At 54.2% G+C, this 16,125-nt stretch overlaps 1 protein-coding gene and 1 long non-coding RNA gene across 2 annotated transcripts; both read left to right on the plus strand.

Annotated features, from left to right (window-relative positions):
• Positions 1-2,098: 2,098 nt before the first annotated feature.
• LOC310923498 lies at positions 2,099-2,995 on the plus strand. The gene is made up of 3 exons (XR_014592605.1): positions 2,099-2,199; positions 2,297-2,397; positions 2,508-2,995. It is a non-coding gene; the product is annotated as an uncharacterized lncRNA (long non-coding RNA).
• A 982-nt stretch (positions 2,996-3,977) lies between these two features.
• LOC310923495 (uncharacterized protein) lies at positions 3,978-15,755 on the plus strand. Its single transcript, XM_083885476.1, has 2 exons — positions 3,978-4,175; positions 14,447-15,755. The coding sequence occupies exon 2, from the start codon at positions 14,474-14,476 to the stop codon at positions 15,227-15,229; it is 756 nt and encodes a 251-aa protein (XP_083741602.1). The 5' UTR covers positions 3,978-4,175; positions 14,447-14,473; the 3' UTR covers positions 15,230-15,755.
• The last annotated feature ends 370 nt before the right edge of the window (positions 15,756-16,125 follow it).

A 16,125-nucleotide genomic window follows, 5' to 3' on the forward strand; every position in this document is an offset into this window, starting at 1 on the left:
GGAATTTTCCCGCACAGCCCCCCCCGGGGACAGGGCGGCCACCTCCGTCCTCCCCACAGGAACCGGGACGAGCCGGCGCTGCTCCGGCAGCGGCTCCTGCCGAGGCAGCGGCGGGAAGGAGAGCGCGGGCAGCCGCTCCCGCAGCGCCCTCAGGCCACGGGCAACACGGCGCCGACACGGCACAAGGAACCCGCCGGAGCCCCCTGCCGCCCCCTCCGCCCGCAGCCAGCCCCGAGCCCCGGCAGAACCGAGCGCGGCTCCCACCTGCGCTGGGGCCGCCTCCGAGCTCCGCCAGTGCCGCCTCACCGGGCTCCGGCCGCTGCCGCCGCTCCCGGGGCCGGTCCCGTTTTCCAGAGTCGCTCCGCGCTCCGGGGCCGATCCGAGCATGGCGGAGTGGGCGGGCCGGGATCGTCCCTCAGCCCAGCTCTGACCAATCAGCGCGCGAGAAGGAGACGCGGCGGGAGACGTCGGCCAATGGGGGAGAGGGGCGGGCTTGGCGCGCGGCACGGAACTGCCGCGATCCCGTCCTGTGATTATTCCATTGTTTCCCTAATTTGAAAAGTCGGATGTGAAACTGGGCTGGGATGTCCCTCCGGGCACAGCGCCGGGTGAAGCCGCCGAAGTTCGGCTTTTCCTGCCAGGCCCCGCCTCTCCTGTTCCCAACAGGGACACAAAGGGCGGTGGCAGCGCTCAGTGTCCCTGGGCTCCAGCCCGCCCGGACAGGGGCTGCAGGGGACGGTCCTGCGCCTCCTCGGGGCTGCCGGTTCTTCCCCTCGGAGGCCGAGCCCGATCCGCAGCCGCCCCGGGCCGGCACTCGGCAGGTCCCAGGCGCTGTCACCGCCTGTCCCGGCCCGGAGCTCGTCTGCAGCAGCTGCAGAGCCGGAGGGGGCCGGGGCTGCGGGCGCCCCGCCGGGCTCGGAGCTCCCGGAGGCTGCGCTTGTGTCCGCAGGTGCTGCCGCAGCGTCCCCGGGCAGCAGGGACAGGGCAGGACGGAGCTGGCACCGCCTTCCTGAGCCTGGAGAACCGCAGGGCCGGAACCAGCCGCGGTCTCTGGCACGGGCCATTAAACCTTCCATCGCCGTCGTTGTAAAACTGTTCCTGGGTCGGAGCTCTGAACGTCTTTTTCAGCCGTGTTCATGTCTCAGGAAACCCGTGTTCTTTATTCCAAGCAAAGAGAGCCCAGCTGTGATCTGGAAGAGAGGGAATCCTGCTCCGTTCAAAAGGCTGTGATTCAGCCCCCAGGTCCCCAGCCTGTTTCAGCAGCCAGGGTTACACACTTGCCTCGGGCACAAGAAGCCACTTGTCCTAAGCAGGAAGGGGCCACTGGTGAGTGTGCAGAGAGTGAAGATGCGGAGGAAGGACCCCGCTGCAGTGCCAGGACAGTGAATGAAATCCTGGACGTCCAAGGTGGATCGGCAACCAGGAAAGGACAGGAAAGAATTCGTGGAGGATTTCTGTGTGAGTGCAGGGCCAGCGCCGTGGGCTGTAGGGAGGGGACAGTGTCACCCCACAGGTGCACAGGGCTGGCAGGGCTGTGGCTGTTTCCAGGGCTCTGGAAGAGCCCTCCTGCTCTGCTGGGCCCCCGCAGGGGCCGGGACCGACACCCCCGGCTGCCCCCGGCGCTGGGCAGTTCTTCTGGCCCCGGCTGTGCCCTGGCCCTGGCTGTGCCCCTGTCCCTTGTTTCTCTTGCTGCCAGCTGAGTGAGGGGCACACAGAATGGGGGATCCCTCCTGTGTCCCCCAGGTGTTGGGTGGGGGGATGTGAGGGCTGGGCGTGCTCAGGACAGCCCCGTCCTCACAGCCATGGACTCTTTACTGCTGCAGGTGAGAGGTTCAGATCCCATCCCAAGGTCACCCTGGTGCTGACTCTGCTCGTGATGCTGGTCCTGGCTTTGGTGCCGGCCTTGGCTGTGCTGTCAGGTAAGGGAGGAGCAGCTGCCTCAGCCCAGCCCCTCAGGGCACAGCAGGGTCCCTATTGCCTGTGGAGGGGAATCCTGGACCTTCTCCTCTTCCCTCTGCAGGGGGAAGACAAACAAACATTGCAGCTTTTCCTGGCACTCCGCTGGCCTGTCCTGATGACTGGGTCGGGTACCACAGGATCTGCTACTTCCTCTCGAAGGATCAGCACACCTGGGATCAGGGTCAGGCTCGGTGCTCTGAGCTCGGGGCCTCCCTGGCCGTGCTCAGGGATGAGGAAATGGTGAGTGAGGGGCTGGGGGTGTGGGGTGTCCGAGGGGGGCCTGGGGGGCTCCTGGGCTGGGGGTGCAGATCTGACTGCTGGTCTCTTCACTTCCCAGGAGTTCCTGTCCCGCCCCAGCCGGAAGGTCAATCTCTGGCTGGGGCTGCGCAGACGGGGGCAGCAGCTTCAGTGGGAGGACGGCAGCAGCTTCAACTCCTCGTGAGTCCCAGGGAGCCGAGCAGGGCCTGGGGGATGTGGGCAGGGAATGGGGGCATGGGAGCATAATGTGTCCCCTGTGTTGCCAGCATTGTCTCTGCTCCTCCTTGCAGGGTTCCTGTCCTGGGCGATGCAGAGTGTGTTTTCCTGGCTGAGAATAAACTCAGGAGTGTGCCCTGCTCATACCTGATGCCCTATCTGTGCAGCAGAGCCCAAACTCGGCTGTGACAGGGGATGGACAAAGCACCTTCTCTGTGCTGGGCAGTCACAGCTTTGCCCTTTCCCAGACCCTGGGATGTCCTTCCTCAGGCACAGTGTCTGCCTTGCACTGACCCTCAGGGTCACCTCAGTGCCTGATCTCATGAACATCTCAGTATTTTGTCTCAGGGTCACCTCAGTGCCTGGTCTCCAGGAGATGAACGTGCAGGAAGAGGAGGTGATGTGGAAGCTGAGGTGTGGCTGCCTGGGCTGGGGCTGGGGGTTTCTTTCTCCTGGAGCCACTCCAGGACTCATCCTGTTTCTCTTGCACTCCACATTTATACACTAAGCCTGTAGATATATGTAGATATAACACTGTGGAAACAGGTTTCATATACCTTCTTCTAACACTATTTATACACAGATATTTCATATCTATATTGGTATAAAACTGTGAATACAGGCAACAAACAAGTGCAATGTACAAACAGGTACAAACATGTGAATGTGACTGTGGCTGGGGCAAGGTGCCAATAATGCCAATGTGTGATTTGACCCCACAGGCACCAATACCTTAAGGGTGTGACTCAATCCTTGTGGGTCCATTCCAATTCAGTGGAATTCCATTCCATCCCTTCTTTTTTGGGATGTCTCTGCATGACCCCCATCTGTTTTTAAGGTGCCACTGTTGCTGTTTTTGTATTGTTTATAATTTTGGGGTTTCTCATTAAATGCTTGTGAAGCGCCCCCGGTGTCCCTGGTGTTCCCTCGGCGCCGGCAGCCCCGTCCCTTCCCCGCTCCCCCTGCCACGTTCCATCCCGGCTGGCGGAGCCTTGGAGCTGCCGCGGGGCTGCCCCGGGGGCCGCGCCCCGAGCCGGGGCCCCTTCCCAGCGCTCCCGGTGCGCCCGTCCAGCCCGGAGCAGCCAGCGAGGGCTTCAGCTGGGACGGCAGAGAGGCGCTGCTGGGAGCGACCCGCCTCACTGGGCTTGGCTTTGTTCTTCCCCGCCTCGGGAAAAAAAGATTTCTGGAGTTTTCTGCCAGAAATCTCCCCCCTCCTCCACTCAGCCCAAGGGCCTTGGGGCTTTTCCCTTTTTTTTTTGGCGAAATCAAAGCCATGCGCTGATGCTCCTGAGTAGGGCCGGGAGAACTGAGGGCTTTCCTCGGAGGCGGTGGCAGCGAACACGCAGGGCTGGGAAAGGCGGGCCGGGAGGTGCGGAGAACTTTGTTTGTGTTTCCAGCTCAATCCCGACTCGGGCCCGGGCCCGTCCCAGGGCGGTTCCTCATCTGCGGCTTTCCCCTCCCACAGCCCGGGGGCGGGGCCTGAGAGCGCGGGGCGGGTGTGGGCCGTGTGCACAGCCCGGGCCTCGCTCGCCGCCATTGGCTGATTGTGCCGTCAGTGCCGGTTGTGGGCGCGCGCTGATTGGGCGGAGCGGGGCCAAGCCCGTTGCCGGGGCCGCCCCCCGGGCGCCCGTGGCTGGGCAGAGGCGCCATTGTGGGAGCGCGTGTGCGGGCCCGGGAGCGGCGGCAGCGGCCGGAGCCCGGTGAGGCGGCACTGGCGGAGCTCGGAGGCGGCCCCAGCGCAGGTGGGAGCCGCGCTCGGTTCTGCCGGGGCTCGGGGCTGGCTGCGGGCGGAGGGGGCGGCAGGGGGCTCCGGCGGGTTCCTTGTGCCGTGTCGGCGCCGTGTTGCCCGTGGCCTGAGGGCGCTGCGGGAGCGGCTGCCCGCGCTCTCCTTCCCGCCGCTGCCTCGGCAGGAGCCGCTGCCGGAGCAGCGCCGGCTCGTCCCGGTTCCTGTGGGGAGGACGGAGGTGGCCGCCCTGTCCCCGGGGGGGGCTGTGCGGGAAAATTCCCAGAGGTGGCCAGAGGTTTGTGTCCCCACAGGAGCCCGAGGAGTCCTGTAAAAGTGACTTTATTCCTGAACAAAGGGAGAGGCCGTGCGGCCTTTGCCGGGGGGTCTCTCCAATTGTTGTAGGACGCGGCCTCCTTTTTCTCCTGATTTTCCCTTCTGCATCTCCCTGTCCCTTTGCCCCGTGGCGAAGGTCCTTGGAAAGTTCCGACTTCCCGATCCGCCTCCTGCATGTCCTCGTTAATATGCGCCCCCCTTTTGTAGAACATCCGATATTCCCGGCTCTGCTCAGTCTTTGTTCTTCTTCTCCGTGTTCAGGAATTTCGCAGGGCCTTGGCTGAGCACAGTCCGTGTCAATGAGGGACATTTTCTGAAACTGATGGATTCTCCCGTTGCTCCCTTATCTCCCAGTCCCCGGCCCTGTCTCCAAGCAGATTCACTCGTTGACTCTGTTTTTTCTTGCTGGGTCCTCTTTGGGTTTGGGATTATTGTCAGTGACCTCAATTCTGAGAAAAACGAATATTCAGTTTTGGAATACTTTTCAAGAGTTCAATAAGGGGAAAACCAGTTCCATGTCCAGCGCTGGGTGTTCCTGGCGATCAGCCAAGGGACCCGTGGGTGCATTAAGACAGTGTTATCTCTGTACTGTTACTTTACTAAGGCACATACATGTTCATGAGTTTCATGCATTATTCAAATATTCTTGGTAGCTTTCATTGTTATAGAAACTTTGCTTTATTTTGGGTTTCTGTTCTGGCTTATCTAAATAACATCCTGTGGATCAGGTCAATATATTTTATTTCTTCTTGTGGCTTCATCCTGTTGTTTCACACTTCCCAGATACTGAACAGGTAACAAATTCTTCTCTAATTCTTCTCCCGTGCTCTGGTTGGTGTCACCCTTATCACTTGGAGAGGTCAGTCAGCAGATGTGGGAAACAACCTAATTGCTTTACACAGTTCTCTCGGTTACAAGAAGTATTTTAGCATTTTATATTTTGCTAAGGCCTGTGGTACAATACATTCATCACGTAATTATTTCTATAAGCTGTAAGGTGAATACATCAACATAACACTCATCACACTACTATTTCCATGGGCTTTACTGTGCATACTAAAATGAGAAATAAGTTTTATTAACAGGCAGCTAAAAGGGATTATAAATTCCACTGTACTTGAAATCAATAACCACATATAAAGACTAATGCACAAATGTCAAAGCCAATATTATGGGGTCATTTTTAACAGTTCCTGTCCTTTTGTAGCCGTGTGTGGCTCAGGAGGCCTGGCTGCCACCTGCATCCCCTTGCTCAGCTGTGAATGAGCTGCCCTCAGCAAGGTGTGGTGCAGGGCCCAAAGATGAGAGTTGCTGTAGCACAACAGAGGAGAAAGAGCATTCGTTTAACCCAGGGCTGCATCAATTGATCTCTTTTCTCTAATTAAATCATCCCAGACTTGGATTCCCAAGTGATTTCTCTGAGCCTGTGGTAGCACAAACAGCCCAGTGGTCTGATGCTCCCTGTGTGACACAGACAGTGCCAGCACATGTTGGAGTGGGGAGAGGGATGATTCCCCCCACTTGTTGTAGTGAAGTTTTCACACCATTCTCCACTGGCTGTTTCCCTTTGCAGCTGAAGCAATTTGTGTTGCAGAGTCAGATCTCCTCCCTGTGGGCTCTGCCTTTGGCTGTGCCAATTCCATCTGTGCAAGCAGGCAGAGCTTGGGCTGAGGGGCAGAGGGAATCAGCCCAATTCCTCCCGCAGGCAAGAAGAGCCTGGTGCACTGTCCCCACTTTTCCCCAGCAGTGTTAATTTGCATTTCTAAAGCTCCTCTCCTGGCTGCCTGGAATGGAGCTTCTCTTCCAGAGCAGCCACTGAATGACTCACATGTGCCCCCCCCACAATCTGCTTTTGTTTTAACTGTTAATTTAACTGTTTAATTCTTTTACCTGTTTGTGCCTTAAAGGGTCACCTTTAAAGCCCTTCTAGTTTTGCAAAATGCAGCCTAAAGATGAACATCGAAAAACCCAAACCGAAATTTTGCCATCACTAAGAGCCTCATAGAAACGTAGACAAAAACATTTCAAAGTAATCAAGTTTAACTTACTTTTCCCCTTAGGAGTAGGAATTGATTCTCACCCCTGGTCCTAATGTAACTGACAATATAAAAGCAGGATTATTATGAGAAATCATTGTGAGGCATAGATTTAGAAGAATTAAAGACTGTAGTCAAAATAGATAGTGCTGAGATAATGTAGCTAGGACTTCCCTTTTGCTAACAGAAGCCAGACTGAAAGAACTGATAATCCTTGGAAGGAACCGATCAATCAGAGGAGCTGTCAAACTAGGGCTTCTGCATCCTGAATAATCAATAGACCCCATGAATACAATACAATCATAAATCAAACAGTCCTGGGAAAAACAGGATTTAGCTGTCACAAACACTAAAGGTTAAAAAGTCAGAGCTGAGGAAGACAATCTTACTTCATCATTTTGGGACCCCACCCCATTAAAAAGACCACCGACCCATTTCAAAGAACAAACTACGCATGCTTGGTGGCTTTTTGGGCTAATTACCATACGAAGCGGGGAATGGGAGGTATCAGAGCTATGAATATGCATTTGTAGTTTGTGTATTCAATACTTCTGTAGATAAAAGGCCCTGTGATGATCTGTAAATTGCGCGTGTGTTTCTGGGAGCTATCCCGCACGCTGCCCGGCGTCGTAATAAACATACACTTTCTAACTTTAAACTGTTAGAGAGTCTTTGTCCGTCATAGTTGGATATTGGTATTAGATCAATGTCCATAGTTTTTTAATAAATCAATTGTGGTGGTGTAATCTTGTCACAGAAACGGTGAGAAAACCAAAATTTGTCCAACAATATTTTTAGTGTTAGAGAGTCAAGGCATTACTTGATTTTGGCCAGGATGTGCAACAGAAATCATTTCATCCACTCGTAGCCAGGGTGTGCAGAGGAAATCATTCCATGACACGTGAGTTTTACTGGATTTTTCCTAAACTTTGTACAGTCTGAACCCATAGAAATCCTTTGGTTCGATGTTCATTGCTTCCAAGTCGCTGAGCTCTGAGTATTTGGTTTCCTATTGGAGCCGGATTTCTTTGCCTCTGATGTTAATTAGGTCCTCACTCCTGGATTTCCTCATCAGCCTTTTCCAGACCAGGTGTCTCCAGCTATTCCAGGGCAGTGTCTGGGGTAGATGTTGGTTGCTGTTTGCTGATGGTCGTTGATGTTTTGTTGATGGTCGTTGTCTTTGTGGGTGTCTTTTGGGCTATTCCCAGTCTGCCGAGATGTTAAACTCATCTCTGTTGAGTGGTGTAACATCCTTTAAAAGATAATATTTAAATTTCTTTGTCTAGGGCAAAGGCAAACCAAGCCTGACTAGAGAAATAAGATTTTTTTTTTTAAATTTGAACTTGGTATATTTTGGAGCAATGTGATCCCATCCAGCCCCGTGTGTGAGTGTGACTGAGAGGCAGAGTGGAATTGTCCCGTTGTGTTCCCCAGCCCCTGTGGCGAGTGCAGGCACAGAAAGCCCTGAAGCTGAAGCAGTGGCAGCAAGGCTGGGCCCCCAGTGTCTGGAGATGGCCCAGGAGGTGCCCAGGCAGACTATTCCAGCAGAGGATCTGTGGGCAGGCACAGGGGCTTCCCCCGCTGTGGAGCCCTGGCTGCTGCTCCGGTGCCTTCAGGGCGGGTCAGTCGTGGCCTCCCATCCTCCTCCTGCAGCCGGGAAGTCCAAATCTCCTTTGGGCCTTCCGAGCCCTTGAGCCCAGGGTGAGGGGTCCCCCCGTGCTGAGCTGTGCTGGGGCTGTTTCTGTGCTCAGGGACACTTGGGATGGGCCACTTGGCCCCCAGTGGTGCTTCTTCCCACTCCTCAGGCAGGGCCCCATGTCCTGGTTGGATGGTGTGAACAGCAAAGTCCCAAGGCAGGGTCTGTGCCAGCCCAGCTTCCAGTGGGAGAGATTTCACAGGAGACAGGATTCTGGCCACAGGCTGCTTTAAATACACATCCCTTATCTCCAGCCTGCACTAGGTGGAGAATTGCCAGGGGCAGGAATTCCAAAGATCAATTCCAAGGGAGATAATCGAATATGTGCCCTGGATCTGGCTCTTATTCCTGCCAGAGCCAATGGCAAAAGCCCCACCTGTGGCCTCTTGGTTTCTGTCAGCAGCTTCCAAAGGTGTTTCTTTATTTCCCCATTCATTCTTTCTCCCTGACCTGAGCTCTGGGGGTGCCAGGGGTTGTGGAGGTCCCATTGTGTTCCTAAAGCTGCCAGAACCCCCTGAAGGATCTTTCCTGTAAAATGAGTTCCCCTATTGTAGTTTATTGCTTCCACAATCCTTTCTCTTGGAATTATTTGTTTCAGAAATACCTTTCTAAGTGATCCAGTGATTACTGAAGAAGTCAGAATTGCCTTTGGCCCCCCTGTTGGGTGACATGGTGTCAGCAGGAGATATTTCAGCCTTCCTGCTCAGGGCATTTCAGTCCCAGGCTCTCACAGGCACACACAGCTCTGCCGGTTGAGCTGACCATGTCGGGGGTAACCTGTGCTTTGTCTAATTCCCTTTCCTAAATAACAGCGTGTCTTGTAACTCTTTTCCCTTCTGCTGCCCTTGGAGCCCCATCCAGAAACACCTTTTCTCCCTGAGGCCAGGGAATGTCTCCTCAATCTCTCCCAGCCTGGCTCTGGAGCTCTGTCACCTCAGTGCAGTCATGGGTTTCTCCCCAGCCCCTGTGCAGGCTGTTCCAACAGGAGGCTGGGTTAAACCCTTCCCCTGTCCTCACTTCTAAATCCTCCTGTGCCACTGAACAAGTTTCCTGCTGGAATAACCCAGCCCTGCTCTTTTGGTTCTCAAAGCCTGAACTTGATGCCAGACTTGGACAACAGGAGATCCTTGTGCTGTCAGTTTTCAGGCCTCAGGTCCCATTCAAGCTGTGGCTGCACAATTCTGCAGACAGTGGGGCCACTCTGGCCACTGGGTTAAACATTTTAGCACAAGAATTCCTTTGGCCTGGCCCTGTTTAACACTCACATACAATTCCAGTTCCTTTTCTGAGTCTGGAGGAGCCATGGCTTGAGCATCAATCATTTTGGTTTTTTTTTTTTAATTTCTCAAGTCTTGTTCCCTTTCCCATGTCCAAACCATAACATTGAGGCTGTGTGGGGTTAAAAAGTCATCCAATGTTTTAGCTGGAGCAGAGAATCCTCAATCCAGGTCCTGCAATTCCCAATTGTGAAAAACGAGGTTCACTTTTTGGTAAATTTAAAAAACTATGTTTAATAAAATAATTAAGACAATTAGGAGATAAAAAAAGCCAAGTACGGCCGGCCGCGTGACTCGGCATTCAGCCAAGTCCACACTTTGCTTTCTCAGAGACCCTCGTTAAATACCCTTCCCGTTATATCGATATATGAATATTCATAAAATTCCATAAACTAGTTTCCATATTCCAGGAACTGTTTTGCATGGCCCCTCCTTGGGTCCGCCTTTTTAGAGCATGCGTGTTTCGTGGCTGTGTCCTTTTTATCGCGTCCAGCTTGGGCCTTGGTCCGTGCTTTCTGCAGGTGGGAGATGCTGATAGTTGGTGTATCAATAGCAGGGTCCTCTTTACATGTTCACTGGATGTTATCCCAACCAAACAGACAGTTTAAGCATACTTATATCAGTTATTACCACTATACCTAATTTTCTAAAAGCAGAATTAAAAACTTATATTCTATATATATATTCTATATCCTTACCACAATATTATTTACTATATAGCACACATCTTGCGAAAAGCCAACTTTATGTAAGATATATATAACACCTGTTAATCCTCAGAATTGTCACAGCTGCTTTTTAGTCCTGGGTAACATTGCTCCTGAGATTACAAAGCCCTTCCTTCCCTCCCTTGCAATAGGGTTTTGCTTTTAGACACCACTCGTGCTGTGTAGTGACATCCGTGGACGGCAGGGACAAGGAACTCTGCAGAGCTGAGATATTCTAGAAACACGTGGCTTTATTTCAAGGGTGGTGGGTAAAGAGGGCTTTGCCTTCAGCCACCAGCCTGGGCTGGAGGGAAGCCCCGAGAGAGAGAGGGGAGAGAGAGGGTAGAAGAGAGCTCAGGGGTAGAAGTGAGGTAAGAGTGGGGGAAGGGATAAGACAGCAGGGATAAGAGAGAGGGGGCAAGAGCGTGGGGGGAAAGAGCAAGAGAGCAAGAGCAAGAGAGAGGGCACCTTGTTACAATCCATTATCTCTCTTTTTGTGTTGAATATTCTAATTCACAGTGACCAACCGGTGCAAGATCCAAAACCTACAAACTTTGCATGCAGCCTATGAGAACTACTATATTACCATGTCATTTTATATTCTAAACTCTAAAGACTACTTTTCTTATCTGCTTTTCCCCTGATCCCTTGCAAAGTGGAAAGGCTGCCTTCCTGAGTCCTTTTGTTTCTGCCCTTCAACCCATCTCCAGCTAATCACCGTTTTCCTGCCTCCCATGCCTACATGTCAAAGCTGGCTTTCATTTCTATTGCACTCACAGGTTTTTCATCTGCAGTATTTCTTGCCAGACAATCATATCCATAAGTCCTTCCTGTCCCATCTTTCCCAACAGTGCTGGTTGCTTCAGAGTAATTTGGAGAGGCTGGGAATCTAATTTTCCCCCTTTCCCTGGGGCTGCCCACACTTGTGGGTTCACTTCAGCACAGGCCTTGCCAGACATTTGACACAGAGGTACAAGAGAACTGGCCTCTGTATCACCTTTTACAATATTAATTTGCATTCCCAATTTAGCCATCAAAGGCCTTCCCAATAAATTACAATGACAATGAGGAGCAAATAAAACTTCCTGCATTTCAAACCCATCCCCCACATCTGCTAATAGTGGTTGAATAAAACACAGCCCCTCATCTTTCCCACTTGTCCCCTGGATAATCGAAGACATTTTTGGCCTTTTCCCCCCTTAGGTCTAAGATTGAGAGTGGGTGGAGAGGCCCCTGTGTGTATGAGGAAAGGCCTGGTGTGGATGCAGCCCCAGGCTGAATGTTGTCAAGGGCTCCAGTGTGGTGGGTCCCTGGTGTAATGGGAGCTCTGGCAGCCCTAGGAATCCATGTCCGTGCAGGGCTGGACTTGCTCCTGCTGAGGGTGCTGCTGTGTGTGCTTGCAGTGTCCCTGTGGGCTGCAGATGGATCCCTGCTTCCTTGGCAGGGGCTGTTTGGGTGGGCTCTCCCCTGCCGAGGAGGGCAATGCCTGTGCCAGGTGCTTGTGGCCGAGCCCGTCCCCTCGGTGCTGGGGCCCCCTTGGGCCCTGGGCTTCATCCCTCAGGGGCTGTGAAAACTCTGCCATGGCCTTTGCCTTCAGCTTGGCCTTTTCCTGCTCCCTTCTTGCCTTCACCTGCTGTGCCTTTGTGCCCAAGTGCTGCAGGGGCTTCTTGTGCCCCTCGTGCAGCCCCCCTGAGTGCCTGTGGGTGCTCATCCTCTGACAGCTGCTGAGCTTTCTGCACAATCATTCCTTTCTGCAGGGCCCAAACAAGATCCTTCAAAGATGATCTGGATCCTTCCCGGGATAATGCACATTTCCCAGCTCTTCCTTCCTTCCTTCCTTCCTTCCTTGCGGCTGGTGCTTGTGCTGGCCGTGCCCTGCAGAGCCCGTATCCCAGAGCCGGTGCCTGTGGTGCCGCAGTGTCCAAAGGCGGCTCCCCCGGCGGGCAGGGCCGGCAGCTCCACGGGGCCGGGCAGCGGCCGGGGCGTCCCGCAGCCTCCTGGGGGCCGGGGGCCAGTGCCGGCCCTGCCCGGGGGGTGGTGGGCTCAGGCAGCGCCCGGCGCTGAGCCCCGGCTGCCCCACAGCCCCGGCCCGGCCCCGCAGCTCCCCACAGGCCCCCAGCCCGTGCTCCCGGTGCCGCCCCTCTGCGCCCGCTCCTGCCGCTCCCCAGCACAGAGAAACCCCCTGGGATCCTGACCTCCTTGTTTGCCTCTCCTGCCAGCCGGGGCTACAAACCATCTGCATCAGCTCCCAGAGTTTGAGCATTACACCCTGCTTGAAAACGTCCCAGTGCTCAGTATTTTTCTCTTCCTGCTCTTTTCCATCATCCTCTTTCTCACCACAGAGATTCCTCCTGCTGCCTCTTGCCTTAACTGTAATCCTGCACCCTCCCCTTCCCCCTCACCCTTCCCAGCACACCAACACCATCCATCTCCTGCTGTCTAAATCCCTTCTGGACTTCCCTTCTTGCCCCTCTGGGTGTCCGTGTCCTTAATTACCTCTGGGAGAATGATGCCTTGGGAAGGCTGGCCTGAAACAGAGACTGGACAGAGCTAGAGAATAAAGCAGATATTTATTGAAAGCTCTTTAGGGCAGACCTTGGGCAGGGCAGGAGCCTGACCAGGGCTACACTCAAGGTGGACTTGAAATGGTCTCCTCATGGACGACTGGTCACGAGGTCCTAAACTTTGCTGTTTTGGTCCATTTGCATGTTGGAGCCCAGTTGTCCAGCCCCAGGCTCAGGTGGTGAGGTGTCATCCTTGTTGTTTCTCTTTTTAGTCCACCGTTGTTTATGCTTTGGGGCTTGAAAGTTGTGCTTGTTGTTTTTGTCTTCAGCAGGAAAAGGATTTGTTTTGTCTCCCTACTCTGTGAAGAGAGCTTACTAGCACTTAATATGAGGCTCAGAACTACACCCCTAGGCAGCACAGAATCTGAAAAACATGAAAGCTAAAACTTTGTGCAAACTGCCTCAACATTCTCCCAAGAGACCCTTCAGAGATATTTTGGGATCATCATCCCTTTTGCTGGGACCCCTTCCTGGCTTTCCCTTTTCCACCCTCCGTGGGTGCCCTGCCACGTTTACTCCCTGAAAATCCCCGTGTCCTCACTGATGAGATTTTCAGTGCTCTCTCCCTGCCGACTCCTCACAGAGCCCCTGACGTGTCACTCATCTGTCTCCTGGACACTCTCGGGTCCCCAGTCAATCCCCGGTGCCGCCACCCAAGGGAGCCGATCCCCCAAACTGGGTGAGGCCCCTTCATCTCCACTCACTGCCCGCCGCCCCGGACGGGGAAGGAATTCCAGAGGGGCTCCGAGGTGTGTGGAAAAATTGACATCACCAGAGGTTTGTGTCCACAAAGAAGACAGAGGAGTCCTGTAAAAGTAATTGCATTCATAAGAAAAGGGAGAGACCGTGGGACATTTTTGGAGGACACAGCCTCCTTTTCATCTTAATTTTCCTGGCTGCATCTCCCTCTCCCTTTCCCCATAGGGTGAAGTACTTGAGAGGAACAGACTTCCCAGTCCACCTACTACATACCCCCCTTAATATGCACCCCACTTCTGTGTAGGTAACGATATTGACAGCTCTGTTCAGTCCTTGTTCTTCTCGATGTTCATGAATTTAGCAGGACCTTGGTTGAGCAGCAGTCTGTGTGGTCAGTTAATAACATTTTGTGGAACTGATGGCTTCTTCTGTCCCTTCCTTATGTCCAAGTGCCTGGCCCTATGTCCAAGCAGATTCGCAGGAACTGTTTGTAAAGACACTTTCCTCTTCTTCCTTTCATGGGGGTCCCCCGTTTGCGGGAAATCCCCCCTGGAGCAGGGTGTCCCGCTTGCTGCCCCCCCACCCCTCGGGCAGCGCTCAGCCAATCGGAGCTGGGGGCGGTGATGACTCACCAGTTGCCAGGCAGACCCGCAGCTCCCAGCGCTCCCCATCCGGACCCCACCTACGCCCCCCCCCCCCCGGCCCCAGCGCCCCCCGCGAGGGGAATTTGGGGGGGTGGGAGGGGGAAGGTTTTGCAAGGGGATTAATCTTTATATTGTAGAAGAGGTTTTGGGTGAGTCTTGACGTATGGGGACTTTTTGATCTGTGTTGATAATTTGGAGGACTTTTGGGCTGAATCTTGGTGTTTTGGATGTTCTTACAGACAGAAGATCGCCAAGGACTTCTTGAGATGAACTTGGGCAAGGAGGAACCCCCAGTCTAAGGTGCTCTCCATTTGTTTTTTCCCCAAACCAGGATTTTTCATTGCCAAGGAGTGCCCAGATGGAGAAGGAGGAGGAAAAGCCCCAGAGATCCCACAGGAGGAGGGGCTGCAAACCCAGCCCAGGGAGCTGCGAGGAGGAAAGAGCCGCCCTGTGCCAGGAGGGCGGCCAGAGATCCAGCCGGAGCTCAGAGCTGGTGGAGAAGCCTCATGGAGGGGAGAAGCCCCACAAGTGCCTGGAATGTGGGAAGGGTTTCACCCGGAGCTCCCTCCTGATCCAGCACCTGGTGATCCACAGTGGGGAGAGGCCCTATGAATGTGGGGAGTGTGGGAAGAGCTTCAGCTACAGCTCCAACCTGATTCAGCACCAGAGGATCCACAGTGGAGAACGGCCCTTTAAGTGTGGGGAGTGTGGGAAGAGCTTCAGTGACAGCTCCAGCCTGAGGAAACACCAGGTGATCCACACTGGGGAAATGCCCTGTGAGTGTGGAGAATGTGGGAAGAGCTTCAGAGACAGCACTGAGCTGCTCCGGCACCGGGTGATCCACACTGGGGAACGGCCCTACACCTGCCTGGAATGTGGGAAGAGCTTTGGATGGAGCTCTGACCTGAGAAAACATCGGCGCATCCACACCGGGGAGAGGCCCTACGAGTGTCCTGAGTGTGGGAAGGGCTTCTCACAGAGCTCAGTCTTGACCAGACACCAACAGAGGCGCCATAAGGGAAGCCCCGCGAGTGCCCCGAGTGCGGGAAGAGCTTCGTGCGCTGCTCCAGCTCCATCCCCCATGGGAGGATCGGCGTTGGATGATCCCCAGTGACCCCGTTGGGCAGAGCCCTGGTGATCCGTGGTCCTGGTGATCCGTGTTGGGAAGACACCTGGCTGGGGGGGCTGCACTGGTTCCTGTCTCCCTGTGGGCACCTGGATGAATGCAGGGGCAGCAATATCCATGGGGATGTAAACTGACATCAGGAATTCATTGGGGAGAGTGGATTTGTTGTCTCTCAACCCCAAAAAATTTTTCTGAGTTCAGTCACATCTTCTGATGGCATCAAGGAACACTGGATAGTCTTGAGGTCTTTTCCAACCTCAGTCATTCCATTCTGATTTTCTCTGGCCCAAGGACTTCTTCTGCAGCCAAATGGTGATGGATTGGGCAAAGACCAAGATTTTGGAGACAGTGGGGTGGAAACCCCTCTGAAAAAGCTTCTTCCCTCCCACTCAAGCACGTGGATCCTCAGCCAGCACAGACATAGGGAAATCCTTTTCTTTTGGCCTTGATTTGCTTTTCTTTTCATCCTTTCAAAACACCTGAAACTGGGGTAAAAATAAAGATATTGAACTAAGATATGGTTGGGGATATGGGGGGACATAGACATGGGAACACGTGGACGTGGATGGGGACGTGGCCATTCATGGGGATGTGGGAGGACAGGGGCATGGACGGAGATATGGGGGACAATGACAGGGATGGGAATGGGGTGGGGAGACAGCCATGGGTGAGGACAGGGTGGGACATGGCCAGTGACATGTGGGGGCATGGCCATGGCCGGTGCCATGGGGGGAACTTGCAGGGGCTGTGGGGGATCCTGGGTTTGAGGGAGTTGAAAGTTCCTGGGAGGGTCTCGGGGCAGCTGAGTGTTACCCCTTCACTTAGAGGTAACAGGGTGTCAGGTTGTATTTCCGACTCTACCAGGGTTTCTAGGATTTTTGTTT

The sequence above is a fragment of the Zosterops lateralis genome (genome assembly GCF_965231275.1).
Source record: "Zosterops lateralis genome assembly, contig: HAP1_HAP1_SCAFFOLD_153, whole genome shotgun sequence".
Lineage (NCBI taxonomy): Eukaryota > Metazoa > Chordata > Aves > Passeriformes > Zosteropidae > Zosterops > Zosterops lateralis.

Bases quoted from the DNA above. Each gene is read 5' to 3' on its own strand.
- LOC310923495 (XM_083885476.1), top strand. From the start codon at position 14,474: ATGGAGAAGGAGGAGGAAAAGCCCCAGAGATCCCACAGGAGGAGGGGC.